Source organism: Triturus cristatus, chromosome 6 (assembly GCF_964204655.1).
Source record: "Triturus cristatus chromosome 6, aTriCri1.1, whole genome shotgun sequence".
Lineage (NCBI taxonomy): Eukaryota > Metazoa > Chordata > Amphibia > Caudata > Salamandridae > Triturus > Triturus cristatus.
The window spans coordinates 724,201,609-724,229,161 of record NC_140589.1 but is presented as its reverse complement, the minus strand read 5'-3'; the positions used below and the strand labels follow the sequence as shown (position 1 = coordinate 724,229,161).

Below are 27,553 nucleotides of genomic sequence, written 5' to 3'. Positions count from 1 at the left end.
GCTGCAAGGGCCTATGTTATGACACTGGGAAGTCTCCATCTAGCCCCCCTAACTGCAGACCCTTTAATTATTAGATGTGAAATCTAGAACACATTATCTGTGTTTGCCCTTGATTGAAAGACATTAGAAGAAAATTCTTAATGCCCTCTTTAGGGAGCAATCACAGCACATTATAAAGGCGGCCACCAAAGCTTGCTTTCAGCTACAATCAAACACTTTTATTGGGAAATTAGCACAATATCTGGATATAACATATAAAAGACTTAAATTAAATGACAATGCAACTAACAATCATGCAAAGGACTAAACTTGATGCACTGAGGAAAGATAGGAAAAAGTAAGTTTATTTCAAGTGCCAATATGATTCAACATTTCACCAAGACATGGTTTCAAACCCAGCTTTCATTTATCGCGCTTCTGCATTCTGGGAGTTGTAGTCTTAATTTAGTTTTTGTGGTAGATTACAATGGTTTATTAATACATGTAGTGGTTTCTTGTAGCACGAACAAGATGAGAGACCAACAGAGTGCTTTACATTGAGGTAGGTAGTTTACAATAGATTTGGGAAAATATGCAAGCATTAAAAGTGTGAAAATTGGATAGCAGAATCCTCCCAAGCAATCAGTATTGGTTGGGCAGGATAGTCCATGATCTTGCAATTATAGCTGCACATACCACAAATAGTTGAAAATCACAGCTACGATTGAACTGAGAGAATGTATATTTGTTTTCTAATGCTGTCTTATGGGTTACTGAAATTGTATGGATTCAAAGATCTGTGGTATTTCAGGTTGGAGGTGGTGTTGGAATAATAGGTTTTCCATTACCCTGATATCTGGCCGGATGAAATTCAAGATCCAGAGACCACTTCCAGAGAACCACTGTTTCAGCATTCTAGATTTCTTAGTAGTTACAATCTCAGGAAGTAGGATTTCCTAGCTTCTCAGATGCCGGAATCCTCCTCGGGTTTGCGACCCGTTTGCGCATGCAAAATGGACCAGGGTCATGTACAATTCCTAAATAGCGAGTCGCAGTTTATTTGCGACTTGCTATTTAGGAATTGCAAGTCGCAATTCAGAAGGGGCATTCACTTCCTAATTGCGTCCGCAAATCAATGTATGAATGTTTTGTGACCGCAACTGCGGTCGCAAAACACTCACAAATTACCTCCCTTTTCAAGAGGGTGGTAATGCTGTCGCAATTTGGAAGGGGTCCCCAGGGGACCCCTTCCACTTTGTGACTGTCTCTAAAAATATTTTATAAGGGCAAGCAGTGGTCCCTTATCTGTTCACTTATCTGTTCTGCAAAGAGTGTTCAGCAAGGGTGTTGGTATATGAGGTGACGTTTAAAAGAATTAGCGTCAATCAACTTTAGCATTCTAGATTTCTTAGTAGTTACAATCTCAAGAGGTAGGATTTCCTAGCTTCTCAGATGTCGGAATCCTCCTCGGATTCATCATTTTTGATAGATAGGTAGATTAGTTTTTCTTCATGCACGCCCAATGAGCGGGGAAAGCTATTTTGGATGTGCTCCTTGCTCTAGTGGGGATCAAATTTAATGAAATCAGCACGGGAAATATATATTCAAATTTTATTGCTTCCAAGTTCAATCTGAGAGCTGTGTTGGGTAGGTGTGTGTGAAATTTGCTTTTGCATAATTATGTGAAATTTATTCCAAGTCATGCATAATTGCACAAAATGAAAAACTGGAATTTAGCACTGCACTTTAGCACATTGAATTGCTCTAAATAATTGTGCAAAAGACAAAAGTACAATGAGCAACAGCAGGTCATGCTCTGTCGTTCACGTTCGTTTTTACTACACTGTCACATTTGACCTCAAATGGCATGTCATTATGCAGTATGGTGTAATAGCATAAATTCAGGAAGTTTTTGTAACAAGATTAATGCAAAATTATGCTAATTATGAAGATGTAATGCAAATTTTACCTTGGCCTAGTCTAGGGGTGCTTTGACGGGGGCCAGGCGAACTTTTGGAATCCCTACTACATTGGAGTTGCTGTATTCCAGTCTTGGCAGTACCGGTGCCTTAACAACATGTTTGAATTCGAGCTGTGAGAATTGTTTGATACCTTAGTCTAAGCAGTCTATGTTGGAATTGTGTTCCCTTCCCAATGTTATTGAGGTACGCCTTTTCGAATGAAGCAAAATGAGTTCTCAAACTCAATATTGATCGGGTGATTGATATGCACTAATCTTTCTGGAAGCAAGATTTGTTTAGGAATTTTCAAGTTGGGGAGTGCAATGAGTAGAAATTCTTTATTTACCAGTCAAATGGTGCAAGGACATCCATTGAGAACTCGAGCCAACACCTCAATGTTCCCTATCGGTGTTATTTTCAGTTAAAGATACCCACATGCAATTAATAATTGATATTTGAGTATTCAAGGGAGGAGGTACTGATCCTTGGAGTACCCTTTTACGTTTTGTTGAGAATGACTTGGCAATTTTGACTGAGATTTTTTCAAGGATGATAAGAACCATTTGAGTGCTCTGTCATTTAGGACCATTCTTTCCTTAAGAATTCTAAGGTGGGAGTGCAGATTCATTGAGAGGTGTAGGAGGATGAGGAAGCAAGAATTTCCTTCATCTCAAAGGCGCAGGGCATCATCCACTGTTTATAGGGTTGCGGTTTCTGTACTACATCAGGGGTGGCTCTTCTAATGGGGAATTTGGGTTTTACCCCCTGTGCTTGTTGCCCCCACAGCCACCATATTAAACAAACGTTAAATAATTTTTTGGGGGGGGCTGGTCTGCTTTTGTTTAAGTTGCGGGCCGGGTCGCCTAGGGTAGGGTGCCTTTCTACACGAGGGTGGGAATGGTGCTTAAATTGGCTAGGTCTTGAAGTGCACATATTAGGTTAGTCATGTGCCTTCCTGTGACCACTCCGACATGCGCACTTGAGGCCTCTCCCACGTGCACAATGTTTGTGTTGGGTGTGCCTGTTTTTACCAATCTTGGTGCTGCTCTCATATTGTTTGCTAATATAAACCTCAAGGGAGCAGCATCTGGATTTGGCCAGGAGACATGGGTAGTCTGACTTCTAGTCCCTACTCCTGCATGCATGGTGCAGCGCAGGGTGCAAGGTTGACAAAACAGCACCAATTACTGACTGGCTTAATTTTGAAGCCATGCAGTGATTGGCAATTTTCTGTGTCTTATTCTTTTCCTTCATGCCTGGTTACAGGAGTTAGTGTCTGCCTGATTCTCAGTCCCTCTGTCCACATCAGAGGAGCACTGAAGCATGTGGGTGGCCTTGGAGTGGTTGCCTGGCCTTGCCTGCTTGTATCTGCTAGTATATATATTGATTAGCATTATACTAATAACTATTTTATTTACAACGTTCAGAACAGTAGAAGTGTGTGTAGAATAAACCAAAGGATAAAACACATCTGCAGAGTTGGATACTCTGTGTTAGGCCATTCATCAACCTGTTCCAGTAGGTTTTCAGACTCCCTCCTGGCCCTCTGCAGATTTATTACTATGAATTTCTAATTTGCAGGACTGGTAATTTGTCTTTAAAGTGCTTACATTCACCACCTTAGCTCTCATCACCTCTCTGCTTTGAAGCCATACTGGACACCCTACCGCAGGATGGGGAGTCTTAGAAAGTGAGGAGATGCGATTTATATGAGTGCTTGGGAAAGCGCCTGGGCACTAGCAGTTAATTTGTCAGAATGTATTTGTTGTTGCAACCGAAAATGTAAATTACTGGTGTTATTCTTGGGCAGTCATAAATTTTAAGCTGGAATGTGCTTGTCACTGGTGACTGCTGCCTGCTGGAGTGTGTAGAGCGAAAGTAATGCATGAATAATGCTACTCAGTCTTGAAGAAGGGATAGCTAGCCTTGAATTTTAGATGGTGGTATTCACATTTGAAGGCACTTTGTGAAGTTTGTTTTTTAGGTCTCGCCTGACCCAGCGCATGCGCTGGTCTGGCGAGACTTATTGAGAGGGCTCCAAAAAGTGCTACCAGGCCAGCCTAGAGCTACAGTGCATGTGCGCGGGAGCGCGCGCCACGCTTTACCGCGATTACTTTCACTTTCACTGATATTTTATCGTGATCGCAATCACTTTCGCGGCTCCAGGACCGCTTTGCATAGCCAATAGGTCTCGCTTTTTGGACCTTATAAGTATTTAGTTATGCAACTGTTGCATGGCTAAACACTTATAAGGTCCCAAAGGCGAGACCTATTGGCTATGCCAATGCTTGTTAAATTGGTAATTATACTATGCAGGGAACCTTCTGATCTCAGTGGCAGGTTCTGCGCCTCCCTGATCTGATAGTCGAACTTTTAATTCATGGCTGTTAAGGTTTTAGCATGCTTATGTGTGTCATTTCCATAGTTTCAGTGTACTTATGATTGTCATTCTACTGCCAAATGTGTGACCCTTTGATAACATGTGCAAGACAATAAAAAAAAGACTATCATGTGTACACTGCCTTCTCACTCACCGGCTTTTTTTTTAATGTGGTTAAATATTTCAAGTGTACACATTCACAATTGGTTTATAAAGCTTCTTGCTTTTTCAATTTTGCTTTAAAATGCGCCATCTGTCACTCTTTTTCAAACATTTCTCTTGGAGCAAACCCCCCAATCCTCCCTTATATTGGTGAGACTCACTCCACTTTGAAATCACCAGCCACCACTGTGCTACATCTTGATCTAAAGGTAAATTGAAGCTGGTCCAGCTGCTCATTTTGTTCCAGAAACAGTTAAAGTTGATTTTGGAAAGTTAGATAAGCTACAGGAACAAAGTTATTTAGATCCTCTAGATCCACTCCTTGTGTTCTTTGTTGTTGAAGCAATGTGACCAGTCCAAATTTTAAGCATTCTCGGATGGATCCTTATGTCAAAAATGAGTTGATAAGGTTCAGGCAGTATGGTGTCACGCACAAATGATCTCTCAGAAAGGAAGAAAAAGAAAAAATAGTGGGCCAAAATACTGGTCCTGGTGATGGTTTTAATCAAGTCATTGGTCATTTCATGCAATGCCAAAAGGATGATTGAGTGATCTGACCAGTCTCCTGGCATTTTGGAGTTGTTCTTAACATTTGTTCTATGAGAAGGTCCAGCATGGAGACTTCCATGTGACTGGAAGATGTACGTAATTTTGTGATGTTGTGTCCTGTGCAGGTTGAAATCTCCAATAAAAATATTGTTGTCTGCCTTGTTCTCACTACCAGTAAAAGGTTCACTCATCTGTTCTGCAAAGATTGTTCAGCAAGGGTGTTGGTAGATGAGGTGACGTTTAAAAGAATTTGGGTCAATCAACTTTATGGACAGGCATTTCAAAGTTGAGAATTGATCTTTCAATAGGTGTCTGCATTTAGTGGAATTCTTGTGTATGGCTCCACCACCTATTTTGTTTCTTCTACCTAGATTTATAATGCCTTTACCTTGGGGGGATCAGGAATTCTAAGGTTGGATGTGGTTTTTCAGTTAGCCAGTTTTCTATTACAAACATTAAATTTAGATTGTGTGTTCGAATTAGATCCGCTATTTTTATGCTGTATTTTACAGCAGGTTCACATTTATGCAGGAGACACTTTATTTGGGACTTTAGCATTTTTTTTGACTTGAGGCAGCTTAGAGTTTTTATTACTAACAAAAAGTTATGGTTTATGTCTTTTATGGGCTAGGCTGTATTATTCTCTCTGTACTCAGTTGTAAGAATGCTTGAGCCTTCTTGGTTGGCTTTGTAAATCTTTTCAGTGCCATAGTCTCCTCAATATCTTTTAGATAGTGGCATAAGGATCTTTGGCCCAGATGTACGACCCTAAATTGCATGCACAAACGGGTTTGCAACCCGTTTGCGCATGCAAAATGGGTCAGGGTCATGTACAATTCCTAAATAGCGAGTTGCAATTTATTTGCGACTCGCTATTTAGGATTTGCGAGTCGCAATTCAAAAGGGGCGTTCACTTCCTAATTGCGACCGCAAATCAATGTATGAATGTTTGTGACCGCAATTCCAGTCGCAAAACACTCGCAAATTACCAGCCTTTTCAAGAGGGTGGTAATGCAGTCGCAATTTGGAAGGGGTCCCCAGGGGACCCCTTCCACTTTGTGACTGTCTCTAAAAATATTTTTTAAGGGCAGGCAGTGGTCCCAGGGACCACTACATGCCCCTAAAAAATGAAATGAAAACGTTTCATTTTGTTTTTTAAAATGCATCCCATTTTGCTGCATTAAAAAAAACTGCTTTATTTAAAAGCAGTCCCAGACATGGTGGTCTCCATACCTGGGAGGGCCTGTCATTCCCAATGGGCTCGCAAATTGGGAGAAGCTCATTAATATTAATGAGCCTCGCAATTTGCGACCCCATTAGGAATCGCAAACAGTGTTAAATAAACTGTTGTACATGGCAAATTGCACCTCGCAAATTGCGACTCGCAAATGAGTCGCAATTTGCGAAGCGCAGTTTTGCTGGTCATCCATCTGGCCCTTTGTTATTGCAAAGTTTAGTCTTTGAGGTAACTGCGTTGGGAGGGCTGACTTGGTCCTTTGGTAGTCCGAGGCTAATGTTGGAGAAGGAACTTGTGATGCCTGAAAACATTGATGTTAATACTGTGGTGAGGGTGTCAGTTTGGAACTCACTGCTGTTGAGATGTGAGAGAATCTAGGTATTAGGTATGTTTGGAATGATGATAATACATATGGCCATTTCACATAATCTATTCCAGAGACCACAAGACCAGGAGTCCACGGTAGTCAGATTTTGGAGTTTTGGAATAAAAAGTTAATATTTTAATAGAAAACCCACCAGCCTCCCAATCTAGCTAAGAGTGAGCGAAGATGTGATAGACAAGCCAGTCTGTGAGCAATTACATGACTGGCAGGTACTTATTTGCAGAGGTCAAAGTGGGGTAGGGAACGACGTTCTCAAGCTTTATTAAATTGATTGAAACAGTTCCCATACTCTTAATTTAAAAAAACGACCATTCCTGAATGGTTTAGTTGCCACAGGTTGAAAGAGGAGAAGAAGGGACTCCTCTTACTGTGAAGTGAGAGAAGAGAGAGACAGCTTAAGAAGAAACAACCCTTCTCTACAAAGTGCCTGCTACCTGTCCAATTGGTAAATTGTCAAATCTAAATCCTGGTTGGGATCCAGTATAAGCTTTAATTGATAAAATCTGGAATGTGTCATTTTAATGGAAACCTATATAAATGTTTGCACAAGGTACAATCAGGGAATTACTAAAACATAACTTTTGGAAGCATTGTAAACATTTAAACAAAATCTAAACTAATGACCTATTCACAATACTTTTTTATCACATGCTGGGGCCTCTGAGCACTATAAATTAATGTCACCATTTCCCCTGGGTACCTACTAGGATTCAAATCAGTGACAGTCTGGTTATACCTACAGACATCTGAAATTATCACATTAACCAACCAAACTGGCCTACCAGAAAAATGCATGTCCCATAGATAAATTTATGATGCATTTATTTTACCATTTATGGTTTGTATATTATATTTAATATGCTGTTTCATGAAGGTAAAACGCCAACAAAATAGTTACAGAACATTGTGTTAGCCACTTCTCTGACCCTGCCCCACACACTCATTGACCGAGCACCTGTAAACCAACATGTCCTTGGGCAGAAGGGACTGGCAGGAAGCTTTATTACACTGCTGCCGTCTTTAAATCACATCCTATAACTCTAGGGGGTACCGACAGAAATCTTAATCTGAGAGTGAAAATTCTAGTGGAATGTGGTTTTGTTAATGAGGAAGTAGAAATTCATAGCTTTTTTTAAATTTAGAAAGCTTTATTGAAAATAGTAAACATAGTAAAACATCATTGCAGAAGCAAATGACTTACAATGAAGAATGGAATGACATTATATAAAATAATATTTGCAAATTTAGTCCCATAATGGGAAATAAAACTGTACAAAGGAAGAAAGCTTTTTAAGATTTTTGAAAAGAGGGAGGGAGAAAGAAAAAGAAAAAGAAAGATAGAGGGGGAAGAGGGAGGGGGTAGCATAAAAGAAAAAAGCCTATACAATAAGTACAACGTCTGTAAAAAGTTAAAATTTTAAAGTAAACAAATAATAAAGAAAGAAGAGGGTACTTTAAAAGGGAATAAGAACAGTTCAAGGAGCATGTTTGGAGAGATAAGCCGTGAGAGGTGACCATAACAAGTCCTTTTTGATTAATAAAAGGCACTGAAGTGGCGAATGCACGATCAAGCCTGTGGTGATGGCATAATAAGTTCCACCAAGCCGGAAATGAGATTTGGAGGTATCTTTCCAATTGGTTGTGATGATTTGGAGGGTAATGGCTATAAATAAGTCTAGAAATCTTCGCACATTACAGTGAGCATTCCATATTGGTGAGGAGTCTCCCAAAAATACATGTATAATCTCAAAAGGGAAATGTGTGGATAGAATATCATTTAACTTGGACCAAATACGAAGCCATAGAGAATTAACCAACGGACAGTGGAAAAACATCTGAAAAAAGTCACTGTCCTCACATGGGCATGACCAACATTTTTTAGATTCAAGTAATTTAAATTTGTGCAAGTCAGAAGGGGTAAAAAAGAGTCTGTTATAAAAGAAGAATAAAGTCTGTGTAGTGCTTGCAGAACGGGAAGAGGTATGTATTTTTGACCAAACAGACTCCCAAAGCTGAAGTTTAAATTCCTGGATTTAATCTTTCTCCCATAATAGTTCTATAGGCAGATTAGATCTGTCTGCTAAAGGACGGGAGAGTAGTTTATAGATGGCAGCAGCTCTAAGTGGGGTAGAGAAGTCGAGTGTGAAGGAGGGGGCTTGAAAATGAATGGCTGAAGGGCAGTCCTGAGAGAAAACTCGAGTGAGAGAGGCCTTCAAGAGGGGGTATTGAATAGAGTGAGTATCAGAGATGTCAAATGATTTGCGAATATCGGTGAATTCCCTCGGTGAATTGTCCTTCATTAAATGATCAAGAATAATGATACCTTTGTCAATCCATTCCTTCCAAAAGAGCGCTCTATTATTGATCTCTAAAAATTTATTGTACCATATTGGGGTTTGGGAGAGAAAGTCCTCTGGAGAGAGATGAGAACGAAACAGAGAAAGAGCAAGGGCTTTGGAGTGGTTAAAAATGGGAGTAGAAAAACGTTTCGGGGGTTGTGATAAACGAGTAGCTGTAAGAAATGAAAAGGGTAAGAGTTGAGCGAGTTCAATTGAACTCCAAGCTGTTAAGGGAGGGCAGGAGGAATCGGTTAAAAAAGGCCAAATTTGCTTTAATGTGAAGGCTGAATGATATCGGTTGATGTTAGGAAAATTGGCTCCACCTAAGTCTTTAGGTTGTTGGAGAAGGGAGAGAGAAATCCTGGCTTTGCAGTCCATAAAAATTTCGTTAAGGAACGATTTATGGTACTAAAGAAATAAAGCGGGAGGGAAACAGGAAGCATAGAGAGGTAAAAATTAATAATGGGGAGAAGCATCATTTTAATAGAGGCTAGTCTACCCCACCAGGATAAAAAGAGAGGGGACCAGCTCTCTATGAGAGCAGAAAGTTTTTTTAAGTATATCTGTATGATTAATATTAATGGTTTCCCTGATAGTACTAGCATAAAGGACGCCTAAACATTTGATGCTCTTGGGATTCCATTCAAAACCAGAGCCATGAAACATGTGAGACAGACAGAATGTGTTTAAAGGTAAAACTTCAGATTTATCAATATTCAGTTTATAGCCAGAGACTAAAGAATATTCTTGTAATAAGGAGAAAAGAATCGGCAAAGAAGAGGAGGGGTTAGAGATGTAAAGCAGAATATCGTCTGCATAGCAGTAAACTTGATATCAATATCTTGAAATTGAAAACCTGTGTATAAAGGTGAGCACCTGATTTTTTCCAGAAAAGGCTCTAAAGCAAGAATAAAAAGAAGTGTGGAAAGGGGACAACCTTGTCTGGTTCCTCTATAAAGAGAGAAATATTTAGATAGACAGCCGTTAACCCAGATAGAAGTAGAGGGGTCTGAATATAGCAATTGAATATATCGAATAAAAGGGGGACTGAAACCATGCCATCTTAACGCTCCAAACATAAAGTCCCAGCTCACCCTATCAAATGCTTTTTCAGTATCAAGCGTGATGGCAGCAACAGGTGAATCCATTTTTGATGCAAGATGGATGATGTTGAGGAGAGTTCTCGAATTGTCGGTTATAGACCTCCCTTTAACAAACCCGGATTGATAGATATTAATAAAATCAGGAATCACTTTGTTAATACGGATGGCCAATATTTTAGCGAAGATTTTACAGTCAGTGTTAATTAAAGAGATGGGCCTGTAATTTATGCAAAGGGAGGGATCTTTGTCCTTTTTAGGGATTAGACATAGCATTGCTTGGGTAAAGGATCCCTTTGACTCCCCTTCGCCAAGAAAGTAATTTATCAGTGAAAATAGATGAGGTATAAGAGATTTTTTAAATTGGAGATAGAACCGAACAGTGAAACCATCCGGACCAGGTGTTTTATCCTTGGGTAGGAGATTAATAGCATTAATAAATTCCTTTTCCGAAATAGGAGTATCCAGTGATGTAAGATCTGCAGAAACAACAGGAGAATTAGGAATGGATTGAAAAAAAGATTCAATTTGAGCGGAGGAAGGAGTAGACTCTGCAGGGTAAAGAGAAGTGTAATATTGGACAAAGCAATCAAGAATTTTTTCATCAGTGGTGTGACAAACACTGGAGCTGTCGGTAATAGCAATGATTTTAGATTTCTGTTTCTTAATTTTAAGGTAGTTGGCCAGGGATTTGCCATCTTTATTCCATCCGCCATAGATTTTTGCATTAAATTTAAGGAGATTGTTACATGCGGAATCCCATGAATGTTTATTAAATTGCATTTTAGCTTTGATAAGAGAGGAAAGAGTATCAGTAGAATTAGTGGTGAAATATTGATGTTCAAGAGCCTTGATTTGTTTATGAATCTGAAATGGCTTTTTTCTTCTTACGAGATACAAAATCAATAATGAAGCCTCTGGCAGTGGCCTTAAAGGCATCCCAAATAGAATAAAATTGAGAAGTAGAAGAAAGATTGTTGAGGAAAAATTCATCCATAAAAAGTGTAAATTGTTCAACAAACTGGGTATCTAAGAGAAGAGAGTTATTGAAGCACCATCTGCGAGAAGTAGGGGAAGGTGACGGAAAATCCATATCTAAAATGATAGGGGCATGATCTGAAATAAGGATGGAGCCAATTTTTGAGTTGGTCATAAACTGTAGGGTATGTTGAGTGAGAAAAATGTAGTCAATACGGAAGTGAGATTTGTGGATGGGGGAGAAAAAGGAAAATTCCAATGTATCAGGGTGAGAGATTCTCCATGTGTCAATTAGGCCTCTAGAAGAAATTGCTTTATGGAAAATTCTCTGCATTTTGTTGGGGACGTATTTGGTTTGTGATTTCCGATCCAGGAAGGGATCCATAAGTTGATTACAGTCTCCACCCAAGATCAAATCATCCACAGCATGTGAAGGTAGAAAGATCATTCCAAAATTGAAAGTCGATACCATTCGGACCATAAATATTACAAAAAGAAAGTTGAGTGTTGTTAACAGTGGCATTTAAAAAAGCCATCTATCATTATCATCATGAAACTCATTTTGTAACTGAACACTTAAAGATTTGTGAAATTATATAACCACACCATTTTTGTTATTCACTGCAGGAGAGCAAAAAACTTCTCCTACCCATTGTTTATGTAATGAGGAAAAATCTTGCAGCTTCATGTGTGTCTCTTGTAACAGCGCAACATGACATTTTAACCTCGCTAAGTGAGATAAGACGCGTTGCTTCTTAATAGGATTACGAATGCCTTTGACATTCCAAGATATAACACAGAAACCTTTCATCTACAGAATATAAATGTTGATGAGCTTGAAAATAAAGACAGGCTGGAGAGAGGGAGAAGAAAAAGATAAAAGGGCAGAAGTAGATTAAAGAGTAAGAAGATACAAGGAGCATAAAAGAAAGAAAAACTTATGTAGACTGGCCACAAAGAGATAAGGAATGGAAAACAGTAAAGTACCGTAAATTGAGAATAAAAGGAAAAAGATAGAAAAAGAGATAAGACGAGAGAATAGTATAAGAGAAAAGGAAATATAGAGAAGGGAAAGAAAAGAAGAACAGGAAAAGAGGGGAACAAAACTGCCCAAAAAAAGTTGGGAAAGAAGAGATGACGGAAAGCCAAAAGGCTTTAGCCATGTCGATCAAAAAAAAAGAACAAGGAACATTAATGGGGTAGGACGGCAAAAACCAAAACAGCTACACCACTGGGGGGAGCACTGAGAGCAGAAATCGACTATACAGCATCAGATGAAAAGGAAGGGAGAAATACTCCAAAAAGGAAACAATAGACAAATGAGACTAGGAAAAAGGGAGCTTACCAGACACTAGGGGACAACGATACATCAAACAAAATAGACAAATGGATGATGTGAGGAGGAGTCTTCAACCTCAGCACAGGAAGGACCTGAAAACGGACAAAAGAACAGTTAACAATGACAGACAACATATGCAAGACCTAAAAAAGAAATAGGAAAACATTAACAAGACAATCAATGTTTGCCAAGTTCCATATGTTCTTCTCGATGAGTATGAATAAACTTCTGGAGATCAGCTGGGTCGTCGAATGAAAATGTTCTGTCTTGGTAGGTTACTTTGAAAAAACGAGGGTGTATGAGGCCATAGCGGGCGTTCATGGATTTTAAGGCTGGTCTGAGATCTAGGAATTGTTTGCGTCTACTGGCAGTTGGTTTAGATACATCCTGACTGAAAAAAACTTTGTGACCGGACCAAAACATCTTTTTGTGTTGTTTCGCAGCAGTGAGGATTGCCATAAGGTCAGAGTATAACAGAAAATATGAGATGATACCTCTTGGTTTGGTGACAGAGGATGCATTTTGGAGCCCAAGTCTGTGTGCTCTTTGAATGTTAAATTTGACTGATTTTGGGAGGCCAACAATCTGCAAGACCTGAGATTTCAAGAAGAAGATCATGTCGGAGCCTTCGGAACCCTCTGGAATTCCGTAAATGCGCAGGTTGTTACGCCGGTTGCGATTTTCCAAATCCTCTGTAGATTTTTTAAGTTGGTTGACTTCCTTGGTGAGGTTTTCAACTTTTGCAATGACATCCTGTGCATCGCTTACCATCTGTAGAACATCAGAAAGTCTCATATCAAGGCCGGACCATTTGTCCTCAATTCTTTGGAGGGTGGTGGTAGTGTCCGACATGAAGGGGCGAAAAAGACGCAGTTCATCCATAATGTCCTCTAACGTGACGGGAAGAGGTGACTTGGTTGGAGATGAAGGGTCCTTCTTAAGACACTTGCTGTTGTTGGCTGTAGAGGCTTTACGACCTCCAGCAGAGGTCCCTACAGCCTCATGAGATTTGTTAGACTGTGTAAGATCCATGTTGAGACGATAAATCAGATGATAAGATGAAGTCAGAAGCACAAATTGTAAAAGGCAGGATAAGATTAGATTACTAAATCGCAAGGAGTAAAGTCATTAAGGAGCAAAATCAGGAGAACACAGACCCAGTAACCAAAGTAGACGCAATATAGTCAGAAGGCGGTAAAATGCAGCCAATATATTGGAAGGCTTAACCGTAGGTAATAATATAATAAAGTAGGTAGCAATAAGAGTCTGCTCAGGAGCAAATGGCCTTGCTATAACGAACACAAAAGTTTTCCAACTGCTGTCAGGGAAGAAATGGTGGAAAGAAAACTGCAGCCTTCATAGCGAGGAGACAAGTTCCAAGTTCCAAGTTCAAAGTGAAGAATCAAAGTGACAAATTAATATGCGACTAAAAGCTGCACCATATCAAGACATAATGAGCATAGGAGAGGAGCTGTTTTGGAAGGTTCAGCGCATAGGTGATGAAGAGAACTGCATGTCAGCAATATGCGGGCTGTTACAAGCGCACACACAATGGCGGCCGCAATGCAGGATGAGCTGAGGCAGTTTTAAGTGCGCTGTCACAAGCGCACACACAATGGCGGCCGCAATGCAGGATGAGCTGAGGCAGTTTTAAGTGCGCTGTCACAGGCGCACACACAATGGCGGTCGCAATGCAGGATGAGCTGAGGCAGTTTTAAGTGTGCTGTCACAAGCGCAAACACAATGGCGGTCGCAATGTAAGATGAGCTGAGGCAGATTTAAGTGCGCTGTTACGAGCGCACACTTAATGACAGCCGCAATGCAGGATGAGCTGAGGCAGGTTTAAGTGCGGTGTCATAAGCGTACACACAACGGTAATCACAATGTAAGGTGAGCCGAGGCAGAATTAATGGCGCCGATACAGGTGCACACAAAATGTCGGTCGCAATGCCGGGTAACCTGAGGCAGAATCAACTGCGCGATGAAAAAAGGGTCTTAATGTGCATATTGTTGGTCGGAAACTTGCCTCGGCAGTCCTGGCAGTTTCCGACGTACTCGCATCCTTTTGTGAGCAGAAGCGTTGCCGGAAAAAGGTCCCTTCAGGCAGAAGTGTAGCTCGGCGCTACGGAGCCTCCTCAGGATGCGGCATCTTGCCGCCGCCACGCGCTTCCGCCAATTCATAGCATTTTGAGGGGAAAATTATCAAACATTGGGTAGACCCAGAGAAAAAGGGGTGCCCTCTACAGATGTTGTTTGACACAGTCTGTAAGCCCTTAGTGATTTGTGAAACTGCATGACGTTATTTTACTTTGAAGCCTTCACTATATCTATGTGAAGGCAAAATGATGCTGTAGGGAGATGTTCAGTGACTTTGCGTCTGCAGTAGTTGATGCATTGCTCCATTTTTTAGCCACCCATTCCTACCTTCCCCATTTAAGGGTACACAAACTTATGTTTTCGTCCCTTTCCTGTGACACAAGTGCATGGCAATACGGACTAGATGCCTGTGATATTAAAACCTGAATCTCTGGCCTGTGCTTATTATGGTATTGTTATATTCTCCAGGAAAATGTACACCATGTGTGCTCCATTATCCCTTTAATTGGAAAAAGTAACAACGAATTGGATGCAACAGATTCCAACAACAACCAAAAAAGACCTTCTTAAACTCCATTTACATCTAATTACACAATTGGTTTGCCAGTGCAGCAGAAATTATTTTGAAAAAGTTGCCTGAACCCATGGGGATTATTTATAATATGCCTTTGGTCAAGAGAACCTCAGCTATTTCGTAAAACTAAAATACAGGTTGAACATAGAATACATTCTCTGCCTTTCATCCTTACATTAAAATAATGATCACTGGCATTGGGTAATGCAAGTGCACCTGCCTATTGCACTAGATATCAGCAGCAGGGCATGGAGCGCCGTGCAAATGGCAATAAAGCAGCTATAACCGAAAAACGTTTCAGAGAAAGAGGTCTGCATTGCTGTTCATCCACCTGTTCACTCATTCGTGTAGTCACCCACTTGCCCATCCACAATACCACACACATAAACTCACAAATCAGTGGAGAGGCACTTTGTAAGAAGCCAGACCTCATGGCTTTGCCGATGATTGTTTGTACAGTATCAGGAACCATGTAATTTCATAAACACACAAGGTATCAACCGAAAGATATTTTATTTAACTGCCCAAGTTGCTTTCATGACAAACCTATCGCAGTGAATGCATCCTAAAATTATGCAATTTGTGCTCCAACCTGTAAAGTGTCTTGCCACTTAAATTGCTTTAACTTTAATGTAGAGAGCTTACTTGATGCAAACAAAAATCTACATATCACATTAAATACAAGATCACTCATTTGTTGCGTTAGTAAAGTGCCCTCAGTGTTGTAACTGTGGGGTGTACCATGGAAATGTTATAGACTTTAAAACAAATGGAAGTAAGATTGCTAGAAATATCTCTCAGAATATTGAGAATTGATGGAAAATTAGGGAAATAAGATGAGCCAAATAAACATATCAATGCTAAAATACAATAGCACGTTTAAGCAACTTTGTTCAGTTTTTCTTCTGTTTGTAGATTCATTGCTGTCTTCTTCCTAACTGTGTAGACAACAAAGTGTAACAGACAAGTGAGTTATACTATCTGTATATGCTATTACATAAGGTGTGACCAATAGTCCATTAGCAACCGGCTTCTAGTTCACTTCAAGTTTAAGACAGACTCTCTGTCATGGTGACACCCAGGCTCCTCTCCTGAGACTTCATAAATACTTTATATTAAATTGTGTTGAAAAGGATGTTGTTTATGATGATACCACAACTTATTTTATTCTGTTCTAGAGTAGGTCATTGTGGTTACATGAGCCATCAGAGGATTAACATTCCCTAGTTATCCGATGATCACTCAAATCATTCCCTTATTCTGGTTATCTGGCACTCTATCACTCTTGACGCTCACTCCCTCTAGTTATCCAGCACTCCATCACACTGAAATCATTACTGGTTTTTGCTTAACCTAAAACAGTAGTGCTTTCAGTGTGTCTTTGAAATAAGAAAGAGTGATAGAGTGCTAGATAACTACAGAGAGGGGGTGTCAACACTTCTGTTTGGGTACCTAATAAGAAAACTCTCTATCAAACATGGATGCAAGTCTTACCTTCAGATCCTTCTATTTATTTGTGTTAAATTCTTTGGTGCCTTCCTATGGGTTATTTAAGTTAGAAGCATCTAAAATTCAAGTTTTTGTGGGTTGTAGGGCCACTAAAAAGACGGAAAAATTGAAGAAAGAGTTTTATTGACGTGAGACATCCTGGATAGGACCTGCACTATAGACTGCACATTCAAGGGTCCTCAACGAATGATGCAGTCTATTTTGTTTCCTCTGAACTGAAACTACAAGGCAGATTAAGAAAAAACTCCTTAACATCATGGTCAGCCATGAAAAATAAATGTAAGAGATTTATGAATATGAGATGGATTGCCGGATTAATGGAACTTTGAAATGAATATATGCCCGGATTAACTTGCTGAGAAGCTTTGCTTACCACACACATTTAAGTGTGTTTTAGTGAATATTTGATGTGACAAAGCCTTTCATTGTCTATCGAATATAAATCAGACAGATACGATTACAATGCCAATCGAGGCAGGCTGCAGGACAGCATCAGCAGCTGGCAATGAAACTCCACTGGTTCCACAGACTACCTGCCCATCAATGTCAACCATTGTGCAATTGACAGCATACTGCCACCTAAAAGTGAAACAGTTACATCTATGTGGTACTGCATGGAGCAACACACAATGACCGCTTTTATGTATTTTATTAAGAAACCTTCCAGCCTTGTCATCACATTATGACCGTACCACTCAATTATCAGAAAAGCAGCACCCTTTAAATTCAGTTTGAAACATTCAATTTTAGCATAATGACCTATAAACAATATATTCTCACCTATGTAAGATTCACATATTTATTGGTGCTGGTTTTACTGACCAATTAAAATACAAAAACTTATGAGGTTTTCAGAATGTCAAATAGACAAAGAATATCATTACCTCTAAATTTTCTTCATACACTTTAATTGTGGTTTCCCTGAAACTCATAATATTTTGGTTAGTTCATAAAATCATCTTATATATTCATATTATGTTCATATAGTTTATGTCCAACTTTTGATGAGCTACATTATTAAAAACGTATTTGTTTAAGGTGTTTCAAATTACTTAATTGAAAAAAATGCTAGATTTTATTTTCACATTTACCCCCATCAAAAGACACCACTCCCCTATCAACATGTAAATTAAGTATGTTCACAATTGTATTTATTATTCAGTATATCTAAGTATCTGGCTTCAACATAACCATATTATTTGTTTCTCTAAATTGTGCCTAAAGCTATGTTCATACCTCTTACGACTTTGTCACTGCAACTATCAAAATTATTTTTCAAAAATCATTTTGAGTTGCATCTTGTAATACCTTAAACCCTCTGTTTTAATCAGGTTTACTTAACATAGACAATCAATATTCTTGTGATGTCATTCAATGCTCTTATTATTGTCAGCAAATGTAGAATAGGTCATGCTTAACTAGTGTCCACAGTGGCAAATACAACAGATATTTCTTTCTGTTCAATTAATTTCTCTTGTAAATGAGTTGCGTAGCAAACTGTAAAATGGAGCGCTGTTACTGATCAACTTTCTTTACCTCTTTGATCTTTTTTTTAACAGCAACCCAGTCTCCAACCACAAGTAAGTAATCTTATGTTGTCATCACATATAGTAAATTAACTTTCAAATTTCCAATTTTATTGGACATTAATTTTGATTATGAAATCAAGAAATACCCTTTGATTGACACTCTTCCATATCCACACCTCAAACAGAAATGCTTATTTCTCTACTTGTTACACAGTACAGGTTAACAAAGTAACCTGATTTTGAACCCTTGAGCCATTCCGCTGCTCTCAGGTATACTCGCTCTACATTTGTCCTTAAGATTTAAAAATCTTAACTTCTCTGTCTTGCACAATCAAAGTACATAATCATTTTGGAAAATGTATTGTTTATAGCAGTGATTCCCTTACCTTATATTGGCTTGCTTGATGTCTACGTTTTCAGTACTAAAAACAAATAATTGTAACCATTGTTTAAAATGTCTCCTGGCTCTGGTCTTATTACTTATTACTAAAGTTTGACACTCCATATTTATAAGTAAACAGTCCTGCCCGTATTAAGATACGTTTGTTGCATGATTCTCAATGAGAGTTTATGCAAAGGGATTTGAGGATTAGGCCCAATCCACAAAAAATGTGAAAATCATTAGCATACATTTAAATGACTTAAAATCCTTAGTAATGTTATGGAAATCACATATTTTTATGTATACTCCTCCTGCACATGGTTTGCAGAGGAACAATCCACAGGAGGCAGTATTGCTTGCTGGCATGTGCCTTTGCAAAATGTAAAGTTTTTCTCCATCTGGAAAATGCTTTTTTCTCACAGACTCATTGCCCCCATCCCCAACACCCCATGAATTATGGGTTGTTTTTTCTGTATTTTATTGAACCCCTGCCAAATCAAATAATTCTTCCTTTGTTAGAAGTAGATTCATATGTGTTTCTAGGTTAACAATTGTCATGCAGAATGTTTGTGACAATCTCCAAAGTTCTAGCTTTGTGTGTATTCCATATATTTTGCATGCCCCCTTCTATACCCAGACTTTTGTCTAACCTCCCTTTGCTTCACACACAAGTTAACAACTGTGGAAAATTCCTCATTCATATGGATTTTCTCCATAACTGTAAGCAGCCTTGATAGTGGAACAATCTGCAAAACCAGAGTCTGTGAATCAGGGTTTGGTTTTCAGGCTGCCAGTTTCACTACTGTGCATCTCAGTGACACTCAGGTGTGAAAAATGTTTTGTGAATCGAGTCCCATCCGTGCTAGCTAAGAGTCATTCTCTCCTAAATCTATAAGCGATATCGAGCCCCATTGGTCTTAGCGAAGAGCCGGTTTCTCTATAACAGAGATTAATGTTTCACATTAGGCTCTATTCTGCAAAATAGATTTCTGCACTAGTTATGGTGCTCCACCTCTGCGAAGGGTGTTGGTCACTTTTTAATGTATTTTTAAAAGATTATTTCTAATGATAAAATAATTTTAATATAGCATTAAAACTCTGTGGTATGGGGATTGTACATGACAGATGGTAAAATGTCCTATCTCTTTAGTAATCAGTTAGTTGATCCCGTCAGCTTGCAGCATTCTTCCTTAAATTTATTGAACACTGATTATTTTTTTTAGCTTGGAAATAAAGTATGTGCTTAAAGTCACACAAGGAAACAGTGAGTCACTGCCCTTTCAGTTTCAATTGTTCAGATTTCACCTTTTTAATGGAAGCAGTACAAAATTATTAGCAAGGGGTGTGAGAACAACGTTGGTTTAACACTCTCACAGGACTTTAATATTTGCAATAAGAGAAATGAGGCATAATAGAATAATGCTCTTTACTCAAAATTGCTTAGCTCCTTTGGATTTAATCTGTGATATATGTTTTGACTTCTATTGGAATCATTTGTATATTTCGACATTTTCACAGCCTTAAAAATAAAATAGAAATGTCAGCGGAGGTAAGCATCTGTAGACAAAGGGCAAACCAATGAATGGCGTAGATATTGTTCGGTAAAACACCTTAAAGGTATAGCACACCAGTTAAAAAAATGATAACATCTTTTATAATATAGCATCAAGTCACTCTTCTTAATTCTGAGCACTACAGATAGCCTAACAGGTTTGTAGACTTCAGTATGTTACAATACAGCTTCTGTAACAAATGTTTTGATAATACGGTTACGCTGTAAGGGGAGGATAACCCGATATTTGTTTGGCTGGGAATTCTCAGGGTTGGGATCTGATCCTTCCATGGCTCCTGCCTCAGGAAAGAAGCAGCTTTAAAGTACTAGATCGGGCAGAAATTCTGCTTCTGTCTGTTAGTCGGGACGGTATCATGGTGAAGGAGATGGTTTTGGGAGTGAGGATAAGGGAGTAGCCTACGGGTTTGGGTAATAGTTTGCTGGCAAACTAGTAGAGCCCACTGGCGCCAGCAGCAGAACACCGCCTCAGTTACAGGGGCATTCCTTGAAACATACCACTTACTGCTCCTTGTTGCACACTGTCCTACTATTGCCAGGTGGCAGAGGGGGTTAAACAGAAGCTTCCTGGCTATCTCTGGGTAGCACAGGTGCCTTTCAATGTAGCTAAAGGTGGTTGTATGACTATACAATGCATGCCTTTACCATGCATGCCTTTTCCATGAATCCTTTAATCCGCAGCTACCTTTACCAAGCATGCCTTTACCACGCAAGGTAAGTATAGTTAAGGTAAGTTTACCCCCTACCTTTTTAGGTTTCGCCTACTGCACACATGCGCTGTCAGCTGACCTATTGTTTATGTAAAAAATCTTAAAAACAGGCTTAGTGCCCACCCATTACTTACCAATGGTTGGCTTCCGCGTCACTCTCATTTCCTTGCTTCTTACTAGTCACTCCTCCTGGCTCCTGCCAGTTGCTCATCTCCTTCTGCATTCTTCCCTGGGCTTCTGGTCGTGCCATGTAGCATGGACCTAGCAGAGCTTCTTCTTTGCGGCCAGTGTCCTGTCACTGGCTGTGTGCTGCTCCAGGTACTTATTTACTTTTGGCCCCGTGCACTATAAAAGTGCATGATGCTGTATGGTCTCTCCCCCCATACCATGATCCCAGCCCCCTTCCCTGCAGCACACGCGTGTTGCTCCCCAGCGCCCTCCTCCTTGTTTGTGTAACCCCCCCACCACGTGTCCTTCTCCTGCTGTCCATTGCTAGTTTCCTACCACTTTACACTCCTCCTGCTGTCGATGGTTCTCACCCCACTCCTGCCCTTTGTCTGTTGTCTCCCCAGCCCTCCGTCTGCCGTCTGTTGTTTCCTCACCCCCTCTCTCTTACACATGCTGCATAGCGGCGCTGGCTGCTTTGCAACATGGCTTAAATTAAAAAAGACGATATGATGTGGTCAACCCTCGCTGTGTCATTGTGCTTCTTTTATTGCTTTAAGCCATGTTGCACAGCAGCTCGTGCTACTGTACTACATGTCTCAAAGACATTGACAGAATCAATAGATCTTGTGTAGGCGAAACCTAGTGGTTTTGCCAATGCTTGTTTTATATATACTAAATAGATATATGTGTGTGTGTGTGTGTGTGTGTGTGTGTGTGTGTGTATGTGTGTGTGTGTGTGTGTGTGTGTGTGTGTGTGTGTGTGTGTGTGTGTGTGTGTGTGTGTGTGTGTGTGTGTGTGTGTGTGTGTGTGTGTGTGTGTGTGTGTGTGTATATATATGTGTTTGTGTATAATTTAAAATATTTTTTTTTTTTTTTTTTTGGGTGAGAGACCCCCAAACCTTCCTACTTTTGTATTAAACTAATTAGATAGATTTTTTTCTTTATTGGAGGATACTATTCAAACTTGCCATTTTTTTGTTAACTTAACCCCTTTATATCCCCATCCACCCCTACACCCTAAAAATACCCTTACCAATCTAAAATCTTACCCACCCCTAGATCCTAAAAATACCCTTACTCTACCACCTGTGGCCACCCTTACCCTCCCCTAAACCCTAAAAAAAAAAACCTTGCCACCCAAAACCCTATCAACCCCTAAACCCTAAATTATAAATATATATATTTACATACATTCACTTGCCTTCAGTACACTTACTTTGCATGGTAAAGGCATTGAGTTGTAAAGGATTTGTGGTAAAGGCATGCATGGTTAAGACAGCGTTGTAAATGCGGTTTCCCCTGAAGGAAGGTTTTGTCCCAGAAGCAGGGAACATCACCCTGGCATTCCACTTCAGTTGACTTATGTGGGACACTGCTCTCAGGCTGTTTGTGATACTCCGCACTTCCATGCTGACCTACGTGTCAGGATACAAATCATAGTAGGAGTGGAGCTATCTTCATGGGGACAGTGGAAGGGAATTCATCTAGATTAGGAGACGTCACTTACTTTGAAAGAAGTTAGTGCTTTTATTAGTAATGTGTCTTTAGTATTGCCAAAACCAATGCATGAAATAGAAATACTGAAGTGCACGTACTCTCTCCAAGAAAAGCTCTTTGCTTCTCAGAAGTGCTGGAATTCTCCCATTAAAAGTATTTCAGCCCTGTTGAGAAGTGCTGGTATTCTCCCTCTCAAATTAAAGAAGTACAGGTAATAATAATAAGACTTTATTGTTTATGGTTATTTAAAACCTTCACAATATAAAACAGCAAGTACAAATAGGCATGCCGAATTCTTGCAAGTCATATGAGGCCAGATGGACGACCCTTTTTGCTGCTGCAAACGGGAGGTCCTCCTTTTTGCGACTGCAAAAAAGGGTTATGGCGTGTACAAATGCTATTTTGCGAGTCACTGACTCGCAAAGTAGCATTTGCCACTCTCGCTATTAGGAAGGGGTGTCCCTTCCTAATAGCGACTCACCATGCCATGGACTATTGTTTTCCGACCCCCTTTGTGAGTATGTGAGAAAATATTTTTTAAGAACAGGCAGTGGTCCCACGGGCTACTGCCTGCTGTTAAAAAAAATTCAACTGAGCTCGTACTGCTGCTTTGACTTCTGCTGCCTTGTGGATTTGTTTGTTGTTTCTTATATAAAAATGGAACCGCCATTTGGGGGGTCCGGACGGTGTGGCCGCCAACGCTTCTTTCAACTCCTATGATCTCTCTCACGCTGCAGCGTGTGTTTACCAACTGTATTTTATGCTCTTCCTGTTTGCTAGCGGCCGGCCCGAAGGTTGTAGGCCCATCTTTGTATATCTTTTGTATTCTGTAATAAAGGTTTAAAAAAAAAAAAAAAAAAATTAAACTGAAAAGTATTATTTTCTTTTTTAAATGCAGCCTGTTTTCCTTTAAGGAACAAGGGCTGCATTAAAAAAAACTGCTTTATTAAACAAGCATTTTAAATGCAATAGGTCTCGCATTTACGCAAGTTTAAGCTATTGGCTTCGTAAATGACAATTCCTTTTATTTATGTTTTAAAAATGAAAACAAAAATAAATGGCATTGTCATTTATAATGTCAATAGCTCAAACTCGCATAAATATGAGACCTATTGCATTGCAAATGCTTGTTTAACCATATCTGTGGGACCACAACCAGGCTGGGGTGAGAAACCAGCCCTGGCAATTGCAATCGACCCCCAAGGGGGAGGGGGGGTGGGTTTGTGGTATTGAGACGCTCTAGTGGCGAGCACCGCCGCCGCTTTTATTTTGTCTCAATGGGTGGAGCAATCGATCTTTGCAAAATACAACCATTGTGTTGTCTCAGGGAAAACACTCAACTGTTGCCATAAAAGTAATGTCATACTTCTGACTGGATTGAATGCCACAATATTGAGGTTGTTAAAATTGCTCTACTAAAATATTGAATCTCCTATACCTTTTAAGACTAACTTGTGACGCTAAATATCTACAGGAAAGAACAGATTTATTAATATCAACTCTAGATCTACTTCCCTTGACTAAACATAATTTGGCAAGACTGTGGATGCAATGTTTGTGTTGGGTTGTATAACGACCACAAACAGGGCCGGACTGAGAACCCAAAGCAGCCCTGGCAATTTTGTCAGAGCAGCACCCCAGGGGGCAAGTGTGAAGCACTGCTGCAAAACCGGCCCCCAGTGACAAAACTGGCCCCCACAGCTGCAAACCTGTCTCCCATGCCTCCACCCACTGGGGAAATGCCCGGTACCGCCTACGGCCAGTCCGGCCCTGTGTGGTACACCTGCTTAGTACTCCGGGTCACAGTTCCCAAATCTGTTTTATGTACTTTAGGCCCTAAATGCCCTGCGAAAGACTTTGTAGGAGGTTCCCAGTGAGGTCCAATCTCCGACGCAGCCCTGGACACACCGGCAGAAGAGTTGAGCCTGTCCTGGGAGCGGCAGCAGCCCGGGCTGGGACACTCATCGGCGGGGAGGCACGGGGCTAAAGCACTTTTAGCCAAGTAGGCTTTGCTTCCCTGCCGCACTCACGTCAGCACACACACAAACCTACATGTATTTGTCTACTTGAAGCCATGCACAGGTGCACACTCTTGCACCCTCCCGTACACAGCTGCACGCACCAGCACAGGCTCTCCTGCGTACACGTGTACGTGCCAGCATGCAACTGTGCACAAATGCAGATACTTGCACTCTCCCGCGCACACCGCCACACACATCTGCGCACACTTGCACAACTAGGATTCACCGGAGACGATAGGTAAAAACCTCATGGGTCGCTTTATATCCAGTGCACTCCATATCTCTAAGTAAAGTTACTATCCGTGTTTGGGGGGGGTCCAAGATCCGTGCATCCTTTATGACACTTATGTCCAACATCCGTACCCGGAAACTAGACGTCCGACTCGACTCCCCCTCTTATTTGGAAGCGCTCATAAGAGGGTGTCAAGTGAAGTCAATGCTACTGAAAATATTGAAATGATAAACAAAATAGAGAGAACAATCAAGACCTTGCGCGCTGTAAGGGGGCAAAGAAAGATGGAGGGAGAATAGAAATGGAGCGGAAGCATGAAAGGCAAGGACACGTGAAAGGGAGACAGAGGATGGTGGGAGAGAGGAAGCAAGAAGCAGGGACCTAACGAGAAAGAGGGCACGTGAAGGGGAAAGGGATAGCAGCAGGAGAAAAGGATGGCACGCGGGAGGAAGAGCTAAGAGGCTGGGGAGAAAGAGAGCGCCCGAGAGAGAGATGGGGACAGGAGGTGAGAGAAAGAGGCAGCGATGCGTTAGGGCGGATTGGCTGAAAGACAGATAGTTTCCTGTCACATGACTTCATCAAAGTGTGTTGACGTCAGAAGTCGCCAGATCTGTTTTGGTGTTGCCTGGAGTTATTCTGGCCTAGGTTTCAGGGTTGGAACTTGGGTCCCTGATGGACTCTTAGAAGCACCTCACCAGATGTTATGAAGGCGCACACTTTTCTGTTTTGTTTTGGTCTGTCTTGCATTTTCGTCGCTAGCTATTGTTTTAATGTACTTTGGGAGTTATGTTTTTAATTTCAATGTTGATTGAAAAAGTCACAACATTAATTCTACTCTCCCTTTAATAAAGCATGAAACTTAATTAGTGTACTGCTAGCGCTATACTTTTTTTTTCAATAAATGAAATGCGTGTTTAAATCAGCTCAACTGTAAGTGTTCAAACTCTTGTTCCCTGGTGGAAAGGAAAATGAACGCTGCCCGCTGATTTCTCCGAGATCGCCTTCATTTAAACACAAGCTGTCGCCATTGCGCAAAGGCAGACGCATCGTGCTGTCACTTTAATGAAAAAACAAAGTGCCTACACCCAGTAATGAAGGAGACCATGTAACGCCGCAAGTCAAAGATCCAGTCCTGATGGGCCGTCCCAAAAAGAGACAGGGCGGTAACAAGGAGGGACTAAGAAGCCTCCTTTTCAATCGGAAGCCAGCGTTTAGCATGGAGTATGACGCCAGCCAATCAAAAAGATGGGCGGGGCTTAAACTCCACTTCTGAAATATCCCGATTACAAGAAGCCTCGCAGAGCGAGCAACGCATTCGCGCTCAACGCAGGTCTGTGAGACCTAAGAAGCAGTCACCGACATGGTGGTCTGCTGACCCCAGCAGGCCACCATCCCTGTGAGTGCTAGCCATTCCTAATGGATTTGCAAATTGTGCCTGCCTCATTAATATTAATGAGGCATGCAATTTGAGACCCCATTAGGAATCTCAAGCAGTGTCTGATACAATGTTATGCATCCCAATTTGCGAATCGCAAATGTGACGCAATTTGCGAGTCGCAAATTGGTGGGTCGTACATCTGGCCCATAGAGTACAATTCAAGCATTCAAAAAAATTGCACATTTTGGATGATAAACTACATCTACACATATACATTTACATGTTTATGACTTTTGAAGACATCCAACAATAGAGAAAGTGCAAGTACAGTGATGCAGCCTAGTTTAGCACATTGTTCAATTGTAGATAAGAGCAGCAGCACAAAGTTTCAATAAAGTGCAGGTGCTTTAAAACAACACATTTTACAGAAATCAGCTGTAAAGGAAACGAGCTAAGATTGCACTTTGATAAGAGTTTTTACCACATTGGTTAATTGTTAGATGGAAGTATCAAGTTATTCCTAAGGTACAGCAGCATGAGTTTCAATAAAATGCAAGTGCAATAAACGACTGATTTTGCTAATGTCGGCTACAAGAAAGAGACAAGCTAGAATTACCCTTGAAAGCACAGGATAGATCAAGGCCAAGTGCAGTGATGCGACAGGCTTAGTTTAGCGCATTGTTCAATTATAACTGAAAGCAACAGGTTATTCCTAAATTACAGCAGCACAAGTGTTCAATAAAGTGCAGGTGCTATAAAAAAACTTGTTTTTTTACAGATAATCTGCTATAAAAAGACGAGCTAAAATTGCCATTGGCCAGAATTTTTACCAGGTTAATTAATTATTAGATTAAAACAGCAAGTTATTCCTAAATTACTACAGCATGAATTTTAATAATGTGCAAGTGACAGCTGATTTTACAAGTGTCCGCTATAAAACAAAACAAGGTAGTATTAGCTGTAATCAGCTGGATGGAGGTTTCCAATAATTGATCCACATTGAAAGCAGCAAAAGATTAAGTAAAATACTAATCGGACCATGGTTACCACTTAATCTACACAAGTGAGCAAGCAAGTTATTTCTACATTAAAACCGCACGAGTGTTCAGTAAAGTGCAAGTGCAGGAGGATACTATATGTGCACAAACTAATGCAGCAGGTCAGGACTGACAGGTAAACTAGCTAGGAGAAAACACCTGCAAATGTCATTCTTTAAAAACAACACAAGGGTTTGGTACAGGTCCTGTGCCTTGAGTGTGTCCTTTCCTATTACCTCTGCCAGAGCTGCTGTAATATGTTCCCAATTACCAGGAAACGGTCGCCTTTGATTGCAGGAAAACAGTCCTCATGACAGGCACCCTCTAGATTGTAGTGACCTAAGAGCACATCTGGTGTTGTTGTTAGATGCAGCTGGTCACTTACAAAAGTTAAGTCTGGGGCATATACAGAAAACCACATTTTAAACCCCATACCGACT

The 27,553-nt window shown here is 40.4% G+C and overlaps 1 protein-coding gene across 3 annotated transcripts in view; it reads left to right on the top strand.

Moving 5' to 3' along the window:
• Positions 1 to 27,553, top strand: part of CRYBG1 (crystallin beta-gamma domain containing 1) — a 901,344-nt gene that overhangs the window by 157,960 nt on the left and 715,831 nt on the right. For 2 of the 3 annotated variants that reach the window (XM_085611231.1, XM_085611233.1), the window contains exon 2: positions 18,149 to 18,169. The exons of the other annotated variant lie outside the window; for it this stretch is intronic. In XM_085611231.1, the coding sequence (XP_085467357.1) occupies positions 18,149 to 18,169 (21 nt within the window). The remainder of the gene's footprint in view (positions 1 to 18,148; positions 18,170 to 27,553) is intronic. 3 annotated transcript variants of the gene reach the window in all.